General features: G+C 41.6%; 1 protein-coding gene across 1 annotated transcript in view; it reads right to left on the reverse strand.

The window, feature by feature from the left end:
• Nucleotides 1–20324, reverse strand: part of COL6A6 (collagen type VI alpha 6 chain) — a 164366-nt gene that overhangs the window by 98661 nt on the left and 45381 nt on the right. The window contains exons 3-8 of the mRNA XM_078432352.2: nt 17466–18065; nt 15549–16169; nt 13729–14289; nt 12387–12944; nt 9646–10221; nt 7230–7799 (exon numbers count right to left, since the gene is read on the reverse strand). Coding sequence (XP_078288478.2) covers nt 7230–7799; nt 9646–10221; nt 12387–12944; nt 13729–14289; nt 15549–16169; nt 17466–18065 — 3486 coding nt within the window. The remainder of the gene's footprint in view (nt 1–7229; nt 7800–9645; nt 10222–12386; nt 12945–13728; nt 14290–15548; nt 16170–17465; nt 18066–20324) is intronic.

The raw sequence follows: 20324 nt of genomic DNA on the forward strand, positions 1-20324 counted from the left end.
TTAAGGTCGTTCAACAAATTTTAACTAGAAGGGAAATACAAAAATTTGAATAGTCATTTAGAAAAAATAAATCATGATTTGTCTAAAGTGAGGACTATGATGATTTCTCTAAAAACAATCTTTGATTCTTCGTTTTGTCTTCTTTAAAAAAATTTTTTTTCATGTTTATTTATTTTTGAGAGAGAGAGAGAGAGAGAGAACCAGCAGGGGAGGAGCAGAGAGAGAGGGAGACACAGAATCTGAAGCAGGCTCTGGGGTCCGAGCTGTCAGCACAGAGCCCGACACGGGGCTCGAACTCAAAAACCGTGAGATCATGACCTGAGCCGAAACCGGATGCTCAACCGACTGAGCCACCCAGGCACCCCATCTTCTTTTTGTCTTCTAACATCCACTCAGAAAGGAAAAAGTAAAAAAGAAAAACTCCAAGAGATCCTTTGGGATCTTGCTTAGTTTATGCCAAAGACGGTGTTGCCTTCAGAGCTCAGGCAGTCAGGAAGCTGAAACCTTTGCCATTCCGGGATTCGAGAAATACTTAGAGTTTTCCATTTAGAGTGCTTTGCTCTTATCCCTACTAAGGCCAGGGACATGTGAGCATTGGAGAAACTAGAAGGGACTTGATAATTTAAACTAAGCCTCCGAAAGGGAGTATAATCAGAGAAGGATAAAGTTGTAGGACATATGCATTCTTCTTTCCAGAACTTCAGCTTTCCAAAACTTCAGCAAATTCAGCTGGATACAAATTCAGCAAATTTTACCAGTTTGCTTGGTTAAAAAAAACAAAAACAAAAAATAGGTGGGAGGGAAAGTTTATTTTTAATTTGCTTTGTTCAGATAAGGAGTTTTTCAGATATCTGTTGTGTGGACAAAGGCCCACCTACACTACCTCTAGACACACTGGTCAGTTGTACATTTACAAGTATTTGAAATCAAAATGTCATTTTCAAGTTTTAAAATAAGGGTCAGTAAACTTGATTCATTTTTATCCCACTCCCTTGTCCCCTTATTCATGTTTAATGAGAAAAGATTTGGGTGAGGGAAAAATAAAAGCCTTATTTGGTCATCAATTTTCACCATCACATTTGAGGTAAACCGCTGTTACCAAAAAAATCTGAAAGGTGGGTTTTCTTCAGTTTTTCTTTATTGCTTACTTTGCCATATATACTTATTGGAAAATCTCTTCTGCAATATTTAGAAAAGGAGATAAAGAGAAAGAAACTAGCCAAAAGCATCAGAATATGTCCTTTCCAAAATCCCTGTTGAATCGATATCCTTTCATTTCTATCTTGAGATTGCAAGTTTCACTCTTGGATGGACACTGTTTTAACCCCTGAACAGAAAACCATTCAGTAACCCAAACAGATCACAGCCTTCAAGGAAAACAGTTTCTTGTGAAAAAACAAACATTGGCAGCAATGCCAAAATGTCATTGAATGATCCTGGGAACTGTCCCCTCTAAAAATTAAGTGTTTTAACTTTTGGTCTAGATTACTGGAAGTACACACTCTAGTAAATAAGTTCCTTGTATTTAACTAATTCAAATTGACAAATGATTCCATAATAATGTGATCAATGGAATGGAATTTGAGAAACCAGCATAGAGTTGGCAGCTATATGTCTGAATACAATTAGAGTAGACCCTACTCATCAAGTGGGCTCTCATGGAAGGAAGGGCCTTACCAAGTCTACAGAGACATTGGCCCTCCAATCAGGAGCCCTTCAGAGCTAACAAGAGGCAGGAATGGTTTTGGAAAAGAGAAATAAGGAAGGGTTAATTTAGGATAGGAGGAAGGGATATTGAAAAGCGGCAATAAACACAGGGCAAATCAGGAAGGGAGTCCACAGAGCTGGCTGTGGAGGAAGATAACAAGGAGAAGCAAAACTCTTGTTTTGAGCACCCTCACAAACCAGGGTGGAAGCCTGGAAGGGGGAGGTCGTTAAGTGAGAAGGCTCAATGGTTACTCTCAGCCACGGACTAGTCCCAACTCTGTTACTGTTAAATAACTTCTGGCAAATCTCTTAACCTTTTTGGACATTAATTTTCTTGTTTCTAAAAATCAGATTATACATTCCAAAATAAAAATGCAAAAGAAAAGAGGGGACTGGACCAAACAGGTAGTCTTAACAGTTTTCCTGCCAGACCTAAAAACTCATTTTAATTATCTGATTTATAAAGAGTTCATAATTGGAGTTGATGGAAGATTCTTAGTATTAATAAATACTGTTAGGAAGGTAGGACATATCAGTAAGATTAGAAAACAATTCCTAAATATTTTAAAAGGGAAAGTTGGGCTATTGGCAGTTATTGGTTGGGATAAGAGAGAAATTTGTTCGGGGCCTTTGAAAGAAGGGGTATCTTAGATGAAAAAAGAATGGTCTAGAAAATAGTTAGTGTAAGAGACCCGGTTCATATATTTCTCAGACTCACTACCTCTCCCCTACCCAATCCAGGACTTGGACATTTGTCCAATGGATAGTCTCAGCTTCCATCATCATCTGGTGTCCCAACAGTGTATGGCCGAGGGCAAGTCTTTGGCATGGCCTTCATCCTCAGTGCAGGAGGGCCATGATGACTCTGGTTCCCATGTCCACCTCAGCTGAACTCACAGGAACTCTGGCTCCTTCCACCACTTACCGCCACATATATAATTCACCGTGGGTCCTGTGTCTGGTTTCCCTGAAAGACTGGATAACACAACATAGTAGTGTGGGAGAATTAACTCTCCTTGAGAGTAACTCTGATCAATGAAAGGCAGTAGTTGAGGGGAAACTGGCAGATAGATCCTCTTCTCTATTCCCCCTGATGGGCCCATCTATGTGTTTGTTCCATACAGCTTCTTTGGTGACATTCTGCATGACTAATGCACCAATTATGGTTTCTCAAGAAGCTGCAGCAGGCTTAGGAACATACCATCTTGTATTTACTTTTTGTCCTTTCCTAGATCACTTCCTTACACTCATTCTTGCTTCCCTGGGACTGTACTCCCAAAGTAGTAGCACATCAAGTATTAGCATATAAACTTTGCTTTGAGCTCCATTTTCTACAGAATGCAATTAAGACATAAACCTAAAGAGATTCTGGTCAAGGAAAGTTGCAAATGATCATCTATTTTTGTCCTTACATTTCTCACATTCCTTGAATCAAATCCTCATATTAATCAGACTAACCTCTTGTTTAACTCTTTTTGATTAATCTACCCATGAGGAGGCAAACGATAAGAGGTACCATTGATTCTTTTGCTACCCTAATCACAGCTCCATGAAACAGGGAGCATTTCCATGTCCCAAACACTGCCTGGCATCTCCTCTCGATGGTCAGAATAAGCAGGCTCAAAGAAAAATCGGGAAAATAAGCATGAGTAAAGGTAAGAAAACAGACTTTGGAGTTCAGTTGCTTACGGGAATTTGTTGTATACTGAGACATAAAATTTGAATGTAAATCTGAACCACTGCAAAAATATTAATGTTCCCAAACTAAGGAACTCTTGGTAAATGGTACTTCTGTGAACTGACCCCATGATTCCATGTATTTGTATTTATCAGATCATTTCAAGATACCCTCTGCAATACTCTCTGTTAGTTACTAATATTCTGTGCATATATGTCATGTACTTCCCACTCATTATCTCACTTATCCTTATGAAACAGCATATGCTGAAACTCCTCTAATATTCCTTTTACTGTGACTTAGAGCAGCTTGTCCAGGCTCTCCCAGTTATTACCATGGATCTCACACTTGGGATTCAGATCCAGGTTTGTCTGGGGTTCATACACTGAACTACCTTAATCTTGTTTTACCACTTCCTGGGTGGTTAGTGTTGATAGGTTATGCAGGTTACAAGTTCTTCTACTAGAAGTAGAAGTGATATTTTCACAGCAAGTGGTCTCCTTAGGGGGCAGCAGCTTGTGGGAACACTTTCAGGACACACACCTTGTCTTAAGTTCAGCTATTAATTGGCGAAGCACAACACTTAGACACCAGTCCTGTATAATGTCAGCATCAGATAACCTAGACAACTATAGCAAGAAGACAGCTTAATTTACCGACAACAGAAAAAGGGTTGGAGTCAGACAGAACTAGGTTTCAACATCTGTTGTCTGTTACTTCCTGTATGATCTGGGCCAGGTTACCAATATTCCTTTAAACCCTAGTTTCCTCATTATAAATGGGAAGAAAAATACAAACCACTCAGTTTTGAGAGAATTTAATCAGATAATGCATTTAAAATGCTTAGAGCGCCATGCTCAATCCTTCATGGATGCTCAAGAAACACTGATTCCTGGGGTGCCTGGGTGGCTCAGTGGGTTAAGCGGCTGATTTCGGCTCATGCCATGATCTCGCGATTTGTGGGTTTCAGCCCCGTATCGGGCTTTGTGTTGGCTCAGAGCCTGGAGCCTGCTTTGGATTCTGTGCCTCCCTCTCTCTCTGCCCCTCCCCTGCTTGTTCTCTGTCTCTCTGTCTCTGTCTCTCTCTCTCTCAAGAATAAACAAACATTAAAAACAAACAAAAAAAAAGCAATGCTGATTCTTAGTCACTTCTCTCATATCTCTATGCAGCTGCCTGTCCTTTCACACACACTGAATCGTATATACAATCAGAGAAAGAGGATTTAACTTCACAAATGAGAGAAAAAAGGATCGGGACTTCTCCAAAGTTATGCGTATTTTATTTTTTTTTAATTTTTTTTTAAAGAAAATCGCTATGTTTATTATTAGAAAAGAGTGTATATTAAAAGCTAGAAAATGGTATGAGCTCAATTATGCGTATTTTAAATAAGAAGCAAAGCTAGGTGTTTAGGCTCTAAGCCTGATTTGCTTTGAGTCATACCAAACTATTATCTGATCTCCTCGACTCGGGGTTTATAGTTTAAGAAGAGCTGGTATCCTCTAGTATATTTTCACATGCTTTTGGGGTTTTATCAGTGTTCATCCCAGGCTCACCAGTCCTTGGCCTGCAGCTTGGCTACAAAGGTTTCACATTCTTGCTTGCTGCAGTAATGACTTTAAGTTTATCTTCATATAGAGTACTTTTATTTATTTTTACATTCATGACTATTTCCTTTAAAGATAATTTAGTGACTACTTGGGAGTGTATACTCCTGGTTTTGACTTTCAACGTGGTTTTCTTTCACTTTCTCAAGTAGAGACTAGATGGTTCCAAGATAATTTTCTGCCTAATAATTGCAAATGGGTATTTCATGTCAAACAGGAAATTAATGTGGAAGGTCTGGCTGAGGTCACCAGACATTCCAAAGTACGGGGATATCATGCAGCAGAATTTATGAAGACAGTAGCCCCTAATCAATTATGCGACTCTTAACCTTTAGCCTACACACTGGGTCTTATAAAAGGTTTGAGCTTAGAGCTTAGGAGAACATTTTGGGGGAGAGAACTGTTGATACGCTGTGAGGTCTCTCACTACATGTACACGTACACACACATAGAAGGAAAGGAAGTAACTTCCTCTTTAAGCCAGGTAAGAGGAGCTTTAAGAGAGAGCTCAGAGATGAGACAAACCTAGAAATTCTAAATAATGAGTCACAGGATGGCACACTGATCTCTCTGCAAAGGAGGGGTGACCACACTGAGGGACCTTAACTTCCAGTGTTTACTGGGGCAATGGATATGTTATTGTTTCCCATGCAGCGGACATGGCCATATGTGAGGAGTTGTTGTGGACCCCTCTGATGTCCTGTCCAAGAAGGCTAACTGGAAGGCCAAAGAGAGGACAGAATAAAGCTGGAGGGGGATCACTAGATGCCCAGAGGCTGAGGAAGGCATAAGGCAACTCTGGAATTGAGACATGCTTACCTTTTTCAAGGGAACTATGGTTGAGAGATCCCCTGACAAATGTGCTTTGGTGGGGGGAGAGAGGGTGGAGGTCAAGAAGGGAAGTCTTTGAAGGACCCATGAATGGTCCTTTGAAGGACCCAGATTTACATGGTCACAGAAAACCAATTCTTGGCAAGCATCAAGCAAGAACTTTTCTGTATTTCTTTAGCTCTTCTTCCTTCCCTAACCCATTCTGGAGAGGCCAGAAACCATGGCTAGCAACAAGAGAACAGGGTCTGGAAGAGGTGGGTAGAAGTAATAGGTGGGGGACAGTAGGTAAATTGCCATGCGTGGCCTCCTCTGTTGTGGTGGGAGAGCAGCCTATGGGAGGCTGGGAAAGTGGAGTAACCTTAAATCAAGTTTTTAGTTTTAGTGGTTACCTTTTGATGGACATATTAATCACTGAGAAAAGGTTCACGTATTTCCTGAAAGTGACTAGGGGCAAGGAAAGAGCTGGCCCCCATGAATAAATTTAATGGATCAGTGGTAGACAAAAATGAAGTGACTTTACTCTGAATAAGCATGACACCTGGGACGTAATTATAAAGTTTAAATGCACATTTTCTCATTTAATCTTGACAATGATCTTTTGAACTAGGTGCTGCTATCGTTCACATTCTACAGATGAGAAAATTGAACTTAGAAAAGTTAAGCAACCTGTCCAAGAAAAAAAATGGCCATTTGAGCAGGGATTTGTAGCCAGGGTGACTGTCTCCAGAGCTGTCTCTTAGCAACCATATAGCTTTCCTCTTCTTGGTGAAAATCTAGAGTTTATGTTTACCATAGGTAGTTACACAGAATCACAGCCAACCCATTGGGCACTTCTATAAAGATAGAAAAAAATCATCCCTCTTTCAAGACCTTTTTTTCCATCTGTTGGGAAAATGTCAAAACGGACTAATTTTTAAGAAGATATTTACTAACTTCTGCAGTAAAACGTTTCATAATAAAGATATAAATCTTCAAGGCTGTTCATTCTCTATATACCTGTACCACAGCACCTGGCAGCCTGAAGGCCCTATTGCCAGGCCACGAAAACCTGTAGAATAGTTTACTTCTTTGAGACCGTCTCCAACCTCTGAAACCAATGAGACTGTAAATAATGGCCTTTCCCTCACACCTTCTGAAGCGACTGCATTCTCATTCACAAAGGCATGCACTCGCAGGATATGGGAGAGAAAAAAAAAAGAAAAAAAAAAGACAAAGGCTCTCATATGTCCTGTTTTGCAGTCCACAAGTCACAAAAAAAAAATTCACGATGACTGTGAAAAGTTCAATCTGAAATCCAGAGGCACAAATCTGAATTCTCCTACCAGCCCCAGGGGATGTAAACAGAGCTTGAGGAAAATGTCAGCAAAGACAGGGAAGGAAGAAATATGAAGCACACAGTAAATACTTACTGCTCTCACCCCCCGAGGTACAGATGTTGCGAACTATCCTTTTCTTGACCTTTGTCAGTTCGTCAAAGTTATGAACTGTCAGTTTTTTATCTGCAGTCCCAGTGATCTGAATGAGCTGTTGGTCATCCACATCCCCAATGCCCACAGAGTAAATGTCAATACCTTTGTGTCGCAGGTCTTCAGCGGCCTGAGCCACCTCATCTTGGGACTGGCCATCTGTGAGGACCAGCAACACTTGTGGGGTACCTGCATTTATCCGGCTGCCCATGTCTGGCCGGAAGTAATGCCCCACCTGCCGGAGTGCGGCACCGATGTGTGTGTATCCAAAGATCTGTTGGATGTTTTCAATCTTAAGCGATATCTCGGTTTTGCCTATGAAAGTTCCTAGTGGAAATTCCGGCCGATAGGTATGGCTAAACTGGGCAGCTCCTATGCGTACTCTGTTGACACTGACATCAAAGTCTTGAACAACAGATGCCAAGAATTCCTTCATCTTCCTGAAGTCATCTGGGTGAATGCTATTTGAGCCATCCATGAGGAAAACAAGATCTACTTTTTCAATTTCACAATCTACAAAGAAGAGGAAAGGAAGTAACAACAACAAAAATCAGGCTGTTATTTTTTTCTTGAACCTGGCAAGGTTACGTGTTCATTGCTATATAGAAATGATATTTCCGAAGATGGTTTCTTATCTTATCATATGCCAATTGGTGGTCACATTAATTGAGAGGAAATAAAAACACTCAGTTCATCCTTTTATGCCTTTCTTGGGTATTCCATTTGGTCTTAATGCCATTTTCTTTTCAGAGATGCCAGAGAATGGAGGGGGGGGGGGCACAGAAAATTCATTTTTACTTGCAATCTAGCCTTAACCCTTCCAGAAAACCCAGTGATAGTGGTAGCACAGCAAGAAAAAACAAAATAGTACACATCCATTTAGAGACTCAAACAATACTTTTCTGGTTATTACTAGGGCAAACTGAGGTTTTAAAACCATGCCTTCCAGTCTATATCTTGTCTGTATTCTTCTTTTTCAGCCCCTTTTCTGGTCCATATAGGCAAGAGCATCTACTTGAGGAAAAACATTTTTGAACAATGCAACACAGTTTAGAGATGCTTCCTTTGTGTTAATACAACAAATACAAAACAAAAAGAATATGAAAGACCACTGCCAACGAATGAGTTATGCTTGGCACAGGCTCATGTGTATTCCTTAGCCTTCTGGTAAACATTATCATTTCCTTGAATTCCCCCAGAGAACTCACCACTGACTTAATTAATTCTCATGTTAGCCTAAGATGAAAGGTGTCTGAGATTCCAGCAGTCAAGATAAGCAAGAAAGGGATAAAGAGAAATAAGGCAATCAGAATCAGTTAACTTTAGGAATTGGTTAACTCATTAATTCCTTTGTTTTGGTTTCATATAAAGGAAATTAAACATATATATATATATATTTTAACACCTAAGGGAGAACTGTCAATACAAAATTTCAATGTCAACTTCTGCAGTGGCCTTAAAAGGACAGATCAAATTTTAGTCATTGGCCAACAGAAGCTAAGAGTTGTACCAGTTTTCAGTAAGACTGAGACAGATTTTGTCAGTTCCATGAAAGAAAAAGGTAGTAGCTGCCTTCTAAGGAGGCAAGGCATAGGAAAACCAGAAAAGGAACTGCACCCAAGATGTTGGAATCCTGGATCAGTAGCAATTCATCTAATGACAGTATTTTTTGTAAAACACACCTTAATAAAAATACTAAGGAATTTTAATAGACCACAGTGTCCCTTTAAAACAAAGGGGTAGAATGGCAACTGAATGAATGAGTTTATACATACATAAATGTGGCAGTGTAATCTCTAGCCACAGAACTAGAAACACATGGCAAACAAAATCCCCGTTCTCTGCTCTGGAAACACTGGGGTCCGGAATTTAATATCAGGCTCCATGTTCTAAACGAGCTTTTGCCATAACAGAAATAAGGTGAAGGGACTGGAGACTTCCAGACTGCCAGAGAGAAGATTTCAGGCAAGACCTGCTGGCTCTGAGGAAGGGATGGAATTGATTTCTTACGTGAAAAGGAGGAAGAAGACGTGGAGGTAGGAGTGGGTAGGAAGGATGTGTCACCAACTTTGTGTTCTGATCAACAAAGCCTGTTCAAAGATGGTGAATTCTCCATCATTAGACGGGTTTAAGCAGGGAGTAGGAATGCTGTAGAAGATTTCCTCCACGGGGAGGAGGCCAAATGAAATGCCTTTGAGATCCTTCCAGCCCTGAGAGTCTATAACATGCGGAGTTCTAGGACAATTGGTGCTCCTTCTCTCCTCTCTAGAGAACTTGCTCCTGAAGGCTATTGCTTTGGTTTCTCCCTCACTTAGATCTCAGCTGGTAATTAAGAAAAAATGTAATTGACAAATCTTACCTACTTTCGAAGTGTTACATACACTGGCTGACACATCTGAAAATATCCCCTTCAGGCCTCCAAAAGTCTCCACGAAGAAGTACTTGTCACTTGATCCTGCCATAGCTAGCAGTTCTACAGGATTGGCACCAGCGATCCCCACAGCCAGAACAAGAATGCCTTTGTCCCTCAAGGCCTTGGCTGTGGCATTGAGCTTATCTGCATCGTGGGATTCCCCATCGGTGATCACAATGAGGACTTGGGGGACCCCTTTGTGCAGGCGGCTGCCCCGGGCTTCAGTGAACATGTGGTCTGAAAAGCCTAGTGCCTCAGCGGTGTAAGTATTGCCCCCCATGGGCTGGTCATTCTGGAGCACCGAAATCACCTCCCATTTTGTGCTGAGGTTATCCAGATAAAACAGTACCTCTGGGTCATCAGCATACTTCAGAGCCCCAAACCGGACCTGATTTTTGCCAACGTCAGCTTTTTTCACCAAGTCAATCATAAAGTCTTTCATGATATTATATTCGTCATAGTCAATGCTTCCAGAGCTATCAATTACAAACACAACATCCAGAACTTCAATTCGCTTGCATTCTAGAAGAGAAAGAGAAAGGAAAACCACATGAAATTAACTTTGGACACTCCTCTCCCCACACCTGTGTTTTAATTGCCAGGGTCTCCTCTCCATGGGATCAAGTTGTACATTAGGATGTCCATTCCTTGGGTAACAGACACAATACACGTACATTTGTGCTGCTAGTATGTAGAAATACTTAGGCAAGCTTTTAGGACAAGGTAGATATGAAGCCTACTGTAGGGCCCACAGAGGGGGCCAACAGTCACAGGATCAGAGGAATAAACACTTCAAATGCTTTAAACTAAAAAGGAAACATAAATTCTGTAGACATTTTCCTGTATAAATAGTTTCTTCAACATGTGCTTTCATTTACACAAATTTGTCTTTTTTTTTTTTTTTTTTTTTTAAGCCACAGGGATGCGATTTTTTTCTTAAAATAAACCTTGGGGAAATGACCACATGAAAATGAATTTGGAAACACTGTATATTTTTTCAGTTATATGACAGCTGATTCTTCAGGGTTACATTTTCTTTCTTTTTAACTTCCTTGAAACATTATCTATTGTCATTATTGGGCCTCATCATAGAAATAAGCCCATCTCACACTTGGCCTAACTAAGTGGTCCTGGCATGATGCTCCTATTAACTTTTCAAACTGTGGGTCAATGGCATGGAACAGTGAAGCTGGTAAGACCCAGTTAATTACCTAATCCTTGTGTGTGCAACACATTCTATTTAAAGGCACAGAGTTCCAAACTACAACTCATTCATGCTGGAGAAGTCGAATCCTAAGATGGCTGATGATTAAGTCTTTCTGCAGCACAATCTCTCCACAGGCATTAGAAAGGTATGTTCCAGATGTTAACTCACCCACTCTGGAGAAACAGACTGGGGTCAAAATAGGCCCCCTCCCTAGAAGCTCACCACATTTTCTTCCTCTGCAAGCCACTTGCTTGCTATTGAAACTCTGTTGAAAGTCTCAGAGCCAATCAATGTGCTTATCTCACTGACTAGAGGCCACGTGTACATAGTCATAAACCAAGCTCTCAGGAAAGGCTGGTTCCACAAAAGAAGAAACTACGTCTCTCTGGCCTTTGGCTGCCCTGAGGAGCCCGCCTGCATTACCCAAGGGACTAGAGTATAGATTGCTCAGTGTTGGTACCCTTTGAAGATTCAGATTTGTTCTGGATGGAATTATCGAGAAATACAATCCAGGTTTATTTTCTACAAAGCACATACCACAATCACCAAACCTTCCAGTGGGAGTTGGACAGATCTGTTATTTGACCAACAACGTTCCTCTCTTTCCTCAAAACTCTGTTAAGACCCATCTTCTTCGTAGAGATTTTTCAGAACGCCTCAGGCATCAAGGCCCAGAGATCACAATGTCAATCAGTCCCTTCTATTTGCTTGACTTGTTTCATCACCTGCATTACTCTGCAGTTTCACGGGCAGAGGATGGGGACTCTACTATTTACCTCCTTCAAGGCATCCGTTGCTCACGTTCCCATAGGATACTCCTCCTTGATAGGATTTAATATCAAACTGTTTTTACAAATGTTATCTCACTTTACAGAAGTACTGGCTTTTAAAAATTGTAAAACAAATAAACATACATTGGGTGTTAGGTCAAAGGGCATTCACCTCGCCCAGGAGGTTATGCTCCAGTACTGCTTGCCTCAAACATAGCCCAAGGACACCGGTTATATGAGGCTGGCTGCTTGCCTCCAGGTGGAACAGACTCTGGTATAACTCAGGCTCCAGGGTTCCCCATGGGGTCAGGCTGAAGCCGTACTATAGCTGAGACTGCCTCCTCGCTCAGCTCCCACCCCTGCCCTGTCCTACTTCCCTTACCCCCTTTCTGAAAAGGCCTTCAATAAAATCACTTCCCCAAGAGCCTCTGACTTAGCTTCTGTTTCCGGGGAACCAGGCCTAAGACACTGTCCTAGTGCTCTTTGTCTACAAATGGGGAACAATCCAGGTGGACCAAAATTATTCTGTATTCATTCGACAGTTCTGATGAGGAAAGGTGCATTTTATACGTAGGTAAAAAGTCACGGGGATGAACATTCCAATTAAGCAAAGTTTACAAGGTTCAAATAGTAGTTTATTTAATTCAAGCAACAATGGCTAACACAGACGTATTTTGGAAAATGCCACTAGTGCATGTGCTCACACCTACCTTCACGGGGGCTGCATATTCCAAAAACAAGATCATCTTCAATGTGCTGCAGAATATCAAAATTCTCAACATAAAACACCATCTCTGGCCTCCCGCTGATCTCCTCAAGCTGGGTGACATTGGAGCCAAACACCCCCACCGAGTAGATTATTATGCCTTCTTGTCGAAGAGCTACTGCTGGCTCCTTGACTATGTCCTGAGCTTCACCATCAGTGATGAGGATGAGAAACCTCCTGACATTGGGCCGGGCCCCCTTGGCAGGGCTGAAGTACTGAGACATAAAGGTCAGGGCACCACCCGTCAAGGTGGTTTCTCCAATGTGAGCCATCCGGTCTATTGCATCTGAAATTTCATGTTGGGACATGTATCTATCGAGCGGAAATTCCTCCTTATTGATGTCGCTGAACTGCACTACGCCGATCTGTACCCGATCTGCCCCAATCTGAGATTTGCTCACCAGGTTTTTCATAAATGTTTTCATTTTGCTGAAGTTTTCAAGTCCTATACTGCCAGAACTGTCCACCAGAAACATGATGTCTGCTTTCATCTCTTTGCAGGCTGCATGGAAGAAAACAAGGTGTTTATTCAAGTGGGCTTCAGGTGAAAGGATTAAGGGCAAACACAAATAATCCAAAACACAAATAATTCTATACTGAAGTTAAGTGTGAGTTTGGTGAGGATGGCTAACAGGTAAATAAAGCACTGAAGGCCATAAAAGTGAGGCTATTCTATTTGTTATTTATATCTTTAATTTGTAATTCACAGTATCTTAACCTTAGCACTATGATAATTTTTATCATGGAGGGCAGTCCATGCATCATAGGACACCGTAGGACATTTAGCAGTACCCCGACCTCTACCTGTTAGATGCCAGGAGCACTCCTCCAGTTACGACAAACAAAAGTTACTCTAGACATTTACTCTAGACATTGCAGGTATCCCCCAAGGAGGCAAAAGTCACCCTCGGTTGAAGACTACTGACATAGTTCTAAAAGGTTTCATAGAAGTTTTATTAAAAAGCAATTTAAATACATCTGAGGTACTTAAAATCAGGTATCATTTGCAGTGTCTAATTATAGGTCTAACCTAGCAGGGATCTGTGGGAAGAGGCTAATGAATATTTATTAGGGAGAACTCCTCCAAATACCTTTCTTACGCTCCCGATATTAATTAGAACACCATAATGGGCTCCTAGTTCTGCTCTGGAGAACAAACATAGCTACTCAAGTCAACAAACATTGACTTGGAAATTTATGTTGTTTCTCTAAACCTGTGATGTCGAATATTGCAGGATAGTTATTTATGAGCTGAAGTCAAAAGGTAAAGTCACCATGTCTCCTACCTTCTTCAGCACAGATTTCCTGAACAACTTGGTTTCTTATGTCTTTCAAAGCGTCGAAGTCATGCACGTAGTATACCCTCTTCTCCTCGCCTGCAATTTCTCGCAGCTGTGTTTGGTTGGCCTCCTTGACCCCAATGGCATAAACACGAATGAGCTCTTCTCTCAGTCTGTTTGCAGGCTCCAAGATGCTATCCTTGGACATGCCATTCGTCAGGACAACAAGATGACACGGCACTCTGTTTCCTCGCTGCTTCTTTGCTTTTTGCAAAAGCCCTAGCGTGAAATTCAGGGCTGCACCCGTGTTTGTATTCCCACCCATCTGCCGGATGTTCTCAATGGCCTTTCCCAAGTCATGCTTGTTAGTGTATTTATTGATCTCAAATTCCAAGTCCCAGTTGTCAGCATACTGAACCGCCCCAACCCGCACTTTTTGGGGAGCGATGTTGAACATCCCTACGACCTCTGACAGGAAGGTCTTCATTTCATGGAAGTCAGTGGCCTGGGTGCTTCCAGAGCCATCAATGAGCAGATAAATGTCTGCTTCTTCAGTGTCCACACAACCTAAAATGGAACCAGAAAGGTTGGCTGTGGCACTGAGGCAAGTGTGAAGAAGGAATGAAAATAGATGGGGAGTAGAACAATACAAGCGTCTTGAGACAGAAAAATGGAAAACAGCTTCTAGGCATAAAAGACACTCTACTAGCTTAACGTAGGAAGAATTTAACATCACTGGGCCCAAATGAATTGCTTCTGACAGTTTAAGACAATTTGGATAGTTCTCTGCCATGAATCAAAGCAAATCTGGATATAATAAAAGATAAGAAGACACGAAGATGATTTTTACAAGTCACTTCCCTCAATAGTGAATAACTGCTTAGCAAAGAGGCAAGTGGTATGTTGGGAAATGGAGAAGGTATTTAACTGGACATTGTGGACAGAGGAGCTCTCTTTCTTGAAAACCTGAACAAACTATTTACTCTCATCTACTCCTAACCAATTAACACAACTAGGGGTATCGTCAGTGGTCTTATTTGTGTAGGACAACTACGCTTTTACAGTAAACATGCCAGCAATGTTTGTGGAAGAATGTATACATATATATGCGCATGTATATCTATACATAGTTTATATAGTATGCACGTGTACATGCAAAATATTTAAAATACACTGCTGTCTTTCTCTCTAAACTCACAGATACTACAACAATACTTCACAACAAATCACTCTGTCCTCCAACCAAGTCATGCTTCCTGTTTCTTCTCTAAGTTGGAATTTGAGGATGATGGAAGAAAAGGAGAGAAAAATACAGAAAGAAAAAAGAAATAGTAGTGCCCGGGTGGCTTAGTCGGTTAAGTGTCTGACTCTTGATTTCGGCTCGGGTCATGATCTCATAGTTCGTGAGTTCAAGCCCCACATTTGGCTCTGTGCTGACAGCGCTGAGCCTGCCTGGGATTCTCTCTCCATCCCTCCCCTCCTCTCAAAATAAATGAATTAACATTAAGAATAAAGAAATAAAGGAAAGAAAGGCAAAGGGGAAAAAGAGAAAAGTAAAGGCAGAGAAACAGCAAAGGATGGTGTTCTAGGCTGTTTTTAAGTCATGAAGAATCCTGGACAGGAAATCCCTCCTCCCCATTCCAGCACTACAATGGCTTTCATTCTCCCCCCAATTTACACTTCGAACCATCAAACAAAGGTAAGAAATCAGGAACTTATCCTCCCTACCCACAGCATGCCCTGCCAGTCCCTTTTCTATGTAGAATAACCTGAGAGGAGAAAAAGAGAAGGATCCGATTAATCCTTCTCTCAGCTAAGGACTTTACCAGATTTGAGCGTTTCAGTCCGTTCTGAGAAGACAGAGACCGTGTGCATTATCTGGTTCCGCAGCTTCTTCAGAAATGTCTGGTTGTGAGCAGCCAGGTCAGAGAAGGTTTTCAGTTTGGACACATGCTGCTCAGCGGGGTGAGAGGCGATCTTCTCCAGCTGGCTGTCGCTAGCCCCCTCTATGCCCATGGTGAAGATGGTCACGCCTTCGCGCCGGAGATTAACGGCCGCCTTGGTCACGTTATCCTCTGATGGTCTGTGGGTCACCAGCACGGCAATCTGGGGCACCCCCTGATTCTTCCGACTGCCATTGCGTGCACTGAACACTTCCTTCCTGATCTTTCTGATGGCAGCTCCTGTGTAGGCCTTCCCAGCCTGGGGAGAGAGGGTATGTATATTCTGGAGAACCTCCGACTTATTTACACCCCTGCTGAGGGAATTTATCACCTTCGTCTCATTGCTGTAGGCCACAAGGCCAACCCTCATGCAGTTCTCCTTTATGTCAAGAGCAGATATGCTTTCTTCCAGGAATTCCTTAAGATAGTCAAAGTTGTCCTGGCTGCCATTGATGGACACATCCAACAGGAACACCACATCAGCCACAGATGGGCCTTGGCAAACTGTATGGACAAGGAATGAAGAAGCACAAGTTTAGCTAGAGGTAGGGCATCTTTGCTCAGTATTAGAAGGCGTGGAGAACATCTACCAGAGCTTGGTTATACACTTAAAGAAAGAAGGCTGTATACAAAATGATTATGAAGCTGAGATCAGAAGGTCCTAGATTCAAATACTGGATCTTAGCTCAACTCCCAGCTTTGATTTCCTTATCTGTGAAAATAACATTTATCTCATGAAATTGCTATGGGGATTAAATGTGATACAGTGCTTCGTTATGGGAGCTGGTGCATAAAAGCCACTCGGTGAATAGCTGCTACTGCGATCATATTAAAATATTATTAAAATCAATAGGTAGAGTCCAAATATTCCTAAGATGTGGTAATGGAATAGCGATTGCACTTTCTACTATTTTATTTGGGAAAGATGTTAGTAATAGGATTCGCATTTTCATAGATTACCACAAGAAAATCATTCTCTATTATCAATAGACAATTATATTGTCTCGTTCAAGCAGATTTAAGCAGCAGTAATATGAATTTCCTATGTTACTTAGTAAGACTTGTACACTTGGAGCAAATTGTTTTTTCCTGGTTCTCCCCTGCCCTTCACTTGGATGATGTTCGTAAACTCCTGGCCACTCTTGTTAACAGTACAAGAGGACAGACTGGGACACAGGGCAGCAGGTTAGAGGGAGAGCAGAACACAGGAAGCTCATCAGGACTAGAGCAGCAGGAAGGGAGACCATGTGGGCTGAAGCTACCTGAGCCTGGGAACCCAAGGGCCCGATCTACCCGATTTCAAAGTTCAGCCTGGCCTGGGGCCAGGCCGTGTCACCTCAAAGAACGCCTGGGAGTTTCTGCAGAAGCAAGGGTTTGGCCTTCCTGAAGCTGTTTCTAGTGCTATCATTCTGTGATTACATTATGTGGTTTGAGGAGGCAAGGATTTCTTTAGGAACAAATCCGCCCTTTAAAGGAACCAGTAAATAAAACTACATAGCAACTAAAGCCCAAGGAGACTGATAGCTCAGAGATAGGCTGGGTGGTAGGGAGGTGTCCCTGGATTTTAAGATGTGTCGATGACATGCAACATAAGTGAAACATGTAAAAACCAAGCTTTGTGAGGTTCACTGGATTTATAATGGTCACAATCCTTGGGTCCTCTTGAACACGTGAATATTTAACATCTGAAAATGCAGCCCAACTTTTGAGGAAAGGGATGCTCACAGTTTCAATCCTCTCCCCGTGCTGATTTTTCAAAAGCAAATTAATCATCATTCTATACATGTGCCCTGAACCCACCTTCCACAAGAATGTCATCTGCCGCTCCGTCCCTGTACTGGGTCGCTTCCTTGATGATCTGCGTCATGTTTTGGGAAAACACGCCCAGGTCCCTGACTGACCGAAGGATGAAGTGAAACTGAGCCGTGGCCATGGCCTTCAGCTCCTCCTCAGAAGCTTCCTGCAGCCCCACGGAGATGATTCTCACCCCGTCTTCCCGCAGGGCCTTGGAGGCCTCTTCCACGTCGTCGTCCTCGGACGCCGCCGAAGCCAGGACCACCAGAATCGGGGGAAACTGCTTCTTGTCCCTCCCGCCGGCCGCTCCGGAGAAGAAGGTCCTGTGGGCCTCCCGGAGAGCGTTTCCTATCCGCAGGGAGCCGCCGATGAAGGCGAAGTTCTTCTTGAGGTGGTTCAGCATGGGGTTCCTGCTCTTGAAGGTGCTCAGCTGGAACTCACTGTGGAGCCGGTCGCTGTACTGAGCCAGGGCCACGCGGTACTTGTGGGCCTCGATGGGGAGACTGCTGATCATCTTGGTGATGAACGTTCTCACAAGAGGGAAGGACTTAGTTCCCAGGTGATCAGAGCTGTCCACCAGAAACACGACATCTGCATACTCAGGGCCTAAAAACCCAGAGACATACAAACAAAGCACAAACTTTAGAAATGGACTACCTGTTTAATGCCAACCATTTGGATAAAACCTACTTTCCTTTATTTGTATTTTTAACACCTTCCCAATGAACTGAAAATAACAGTGTGACATTACATATTTGCCCAAGAAAAGAAATCTTTATTTCGTGGGCTTTTTCATACACCTTTGCATTTGAACTCCTCGCAAATTAAGTATCACTTTTGTGTGAAATTAAAAAAAATAGGTAAATTTAGAGAAGTAGAAAATCCTGGGTTTTTATATCTTTAGTGGATACTTCCCAATCCCCCACCTTTTTTTTTTTGCTTTCAGAATTTGATCTCAGTTTATATAAAGAGAATAAAAAATTTAATTGAGAATCACATTGCTTTGAATTTGGGTGGAGAAATCCGAATGATGCTCTTTCATTGTGATTCCTCTTTAAGCAATATAACATTGATCTGATGGACTTACAAACATATTAGTTTGTATTCCCAAATGTTAAATGAAGTTTAAAAAATACCTAAAAATCATTAAAATGTGCTAAATTTAAAGTTCTTTATAATATTTTTTGGCAAACCATGTGAATGATCATTATAATGCTCACATAAGTAAAATGTGATGGAAACCAGTATGCCCTAAGCTAGGAAAGGGATTACAGTTTTGGTTTCTATTAAAAACATAATTTGTATATAGGAATACAATAAGTTTGCTGAACTTTGAAGGATTCATTCAGTGCCAGGTTCAATGCTAAGTATGTAGAATTATATTTTAATGTGATAGGGAATCACTGGATTCAAGCACAAAATATTGTTTATTGGTGACCTGCTCATTTGAATGCAGAGTCCTCCCCACTCTAGTAGAACATCTATGTCTTTTCTGTGGTAGGGAGAGGTCTGTCTGTCTGATGGTATATATTTAAGCAAATATAGTGTACTTGAATAATGGAAGTCCTGACTTTTTTTTTTTTTTTTTTTTTTTTTAATCAGCTAACTCCACCTGCCCTGTCAAACCATTCTACATACTTGGGCTTCAGGTTCCTCACCTTTCAAATGAGTGGAATCTACTAGAAAATATGTAAAGTCCTTCCTCACTTTGAGATTCTGATGAACAGAAGTGGTTACAAGATAAATTCTAATCAAATGAAAATAACCTCCATCTCTTTCTGTCTACACCTGCCAGGAATCCAGCGTTGGCAACCCTGTGTGTGATTTCATTTTCTTGATAGCAGTCTGGTTGAGGCATGATGGATAACATCACACCTTGTCTTCTAAATAACCTAATTTCAACTGGTTTGAGATTCTTTTGATAATCATACAGTCAGCAGTGTCTTAATGAAGGTGAATCAATATTGTCTTCTAAGAGAAGGCCAGAATCCCTACGAGGACTGTCAGGGGAGCCCTGCGCAGGATGGCTTGACTTGTGACCAAAAGTGACCTTTCTATTCATGAATAAGCCCCCACATCTTGCATGGAAAAAGGAAATGTGGACATTTGGCATGTGAGACAGATTGAGGTTCTGATACAGCTCAGCGTTATGTCTGAACAGTGGAACACTTGGGGAAAAAGCACTGCTTCTCTTTAAAACAACTTAATATCAAGCCCCGTGAGACATCAAAGAAAAATGTTTGCAGAACAAAGTTTAGTTTATCTCTTCTGAAAACTTGCTTCCAAGGTCACAGTCCTTGAGAAAGCTATGAAAGCCAATATAGGTGGCCCTGGACATGAAGTGACCGGTACAAGTAGTCACTATTTTGAGGTGGTCAAGGAATGAGGGGCAGGCCAGTATTTTGACTTCATGTCCACTGGACAAAGGTAACTGACAGACAGCAAACAGCTATGGAGATTTCTCTTCAGGGCAAAAGCACTCTCTTTACAATAAGCTAACAGTTTAAATTGGAGCAAATCTGGATACTTAACTAAGACAATGTTTTGGCACAAATGAACTAGGAAGAAACATTCCAAATGTTCCAGGCCTGAATCTAATATTAAATGATAGAATTTTAATGCAACCTCCCCAAAGGCCTAAAAGGGGTTGAAGTTGAGGACAAAATAATAGCTCTCATATCTTTCTATCATAACCAAGGAATAAGGTCCAGAACAAATGATCTTTAAAGGAGCACAGGATAACATCACAAAGAAATTGAGCTACCATCCATACCTTCACCACCATCAAAAGCAAAGTAAAGCAAAGCAAAACTCTTTAACTAGGTCAAACCGATCTATTTTCTGTAATAAAAACTAAGGAAAAGA

Source organism: Panthera onca, chromosome C2 (genome assembly GCF_046562875.1).
Source record: "Panthera onca isolate mPanOnc1 chromosome C2, mPanOnc1 haplotype 2, whole genome shotgun sequence".
In the NCBI taxonomy this organism is placed as follows: Eukaryota; Metazoa; Chordata; class Mammalia; order Carnivora; family Felidae; genus Panthera; species Panthera onca.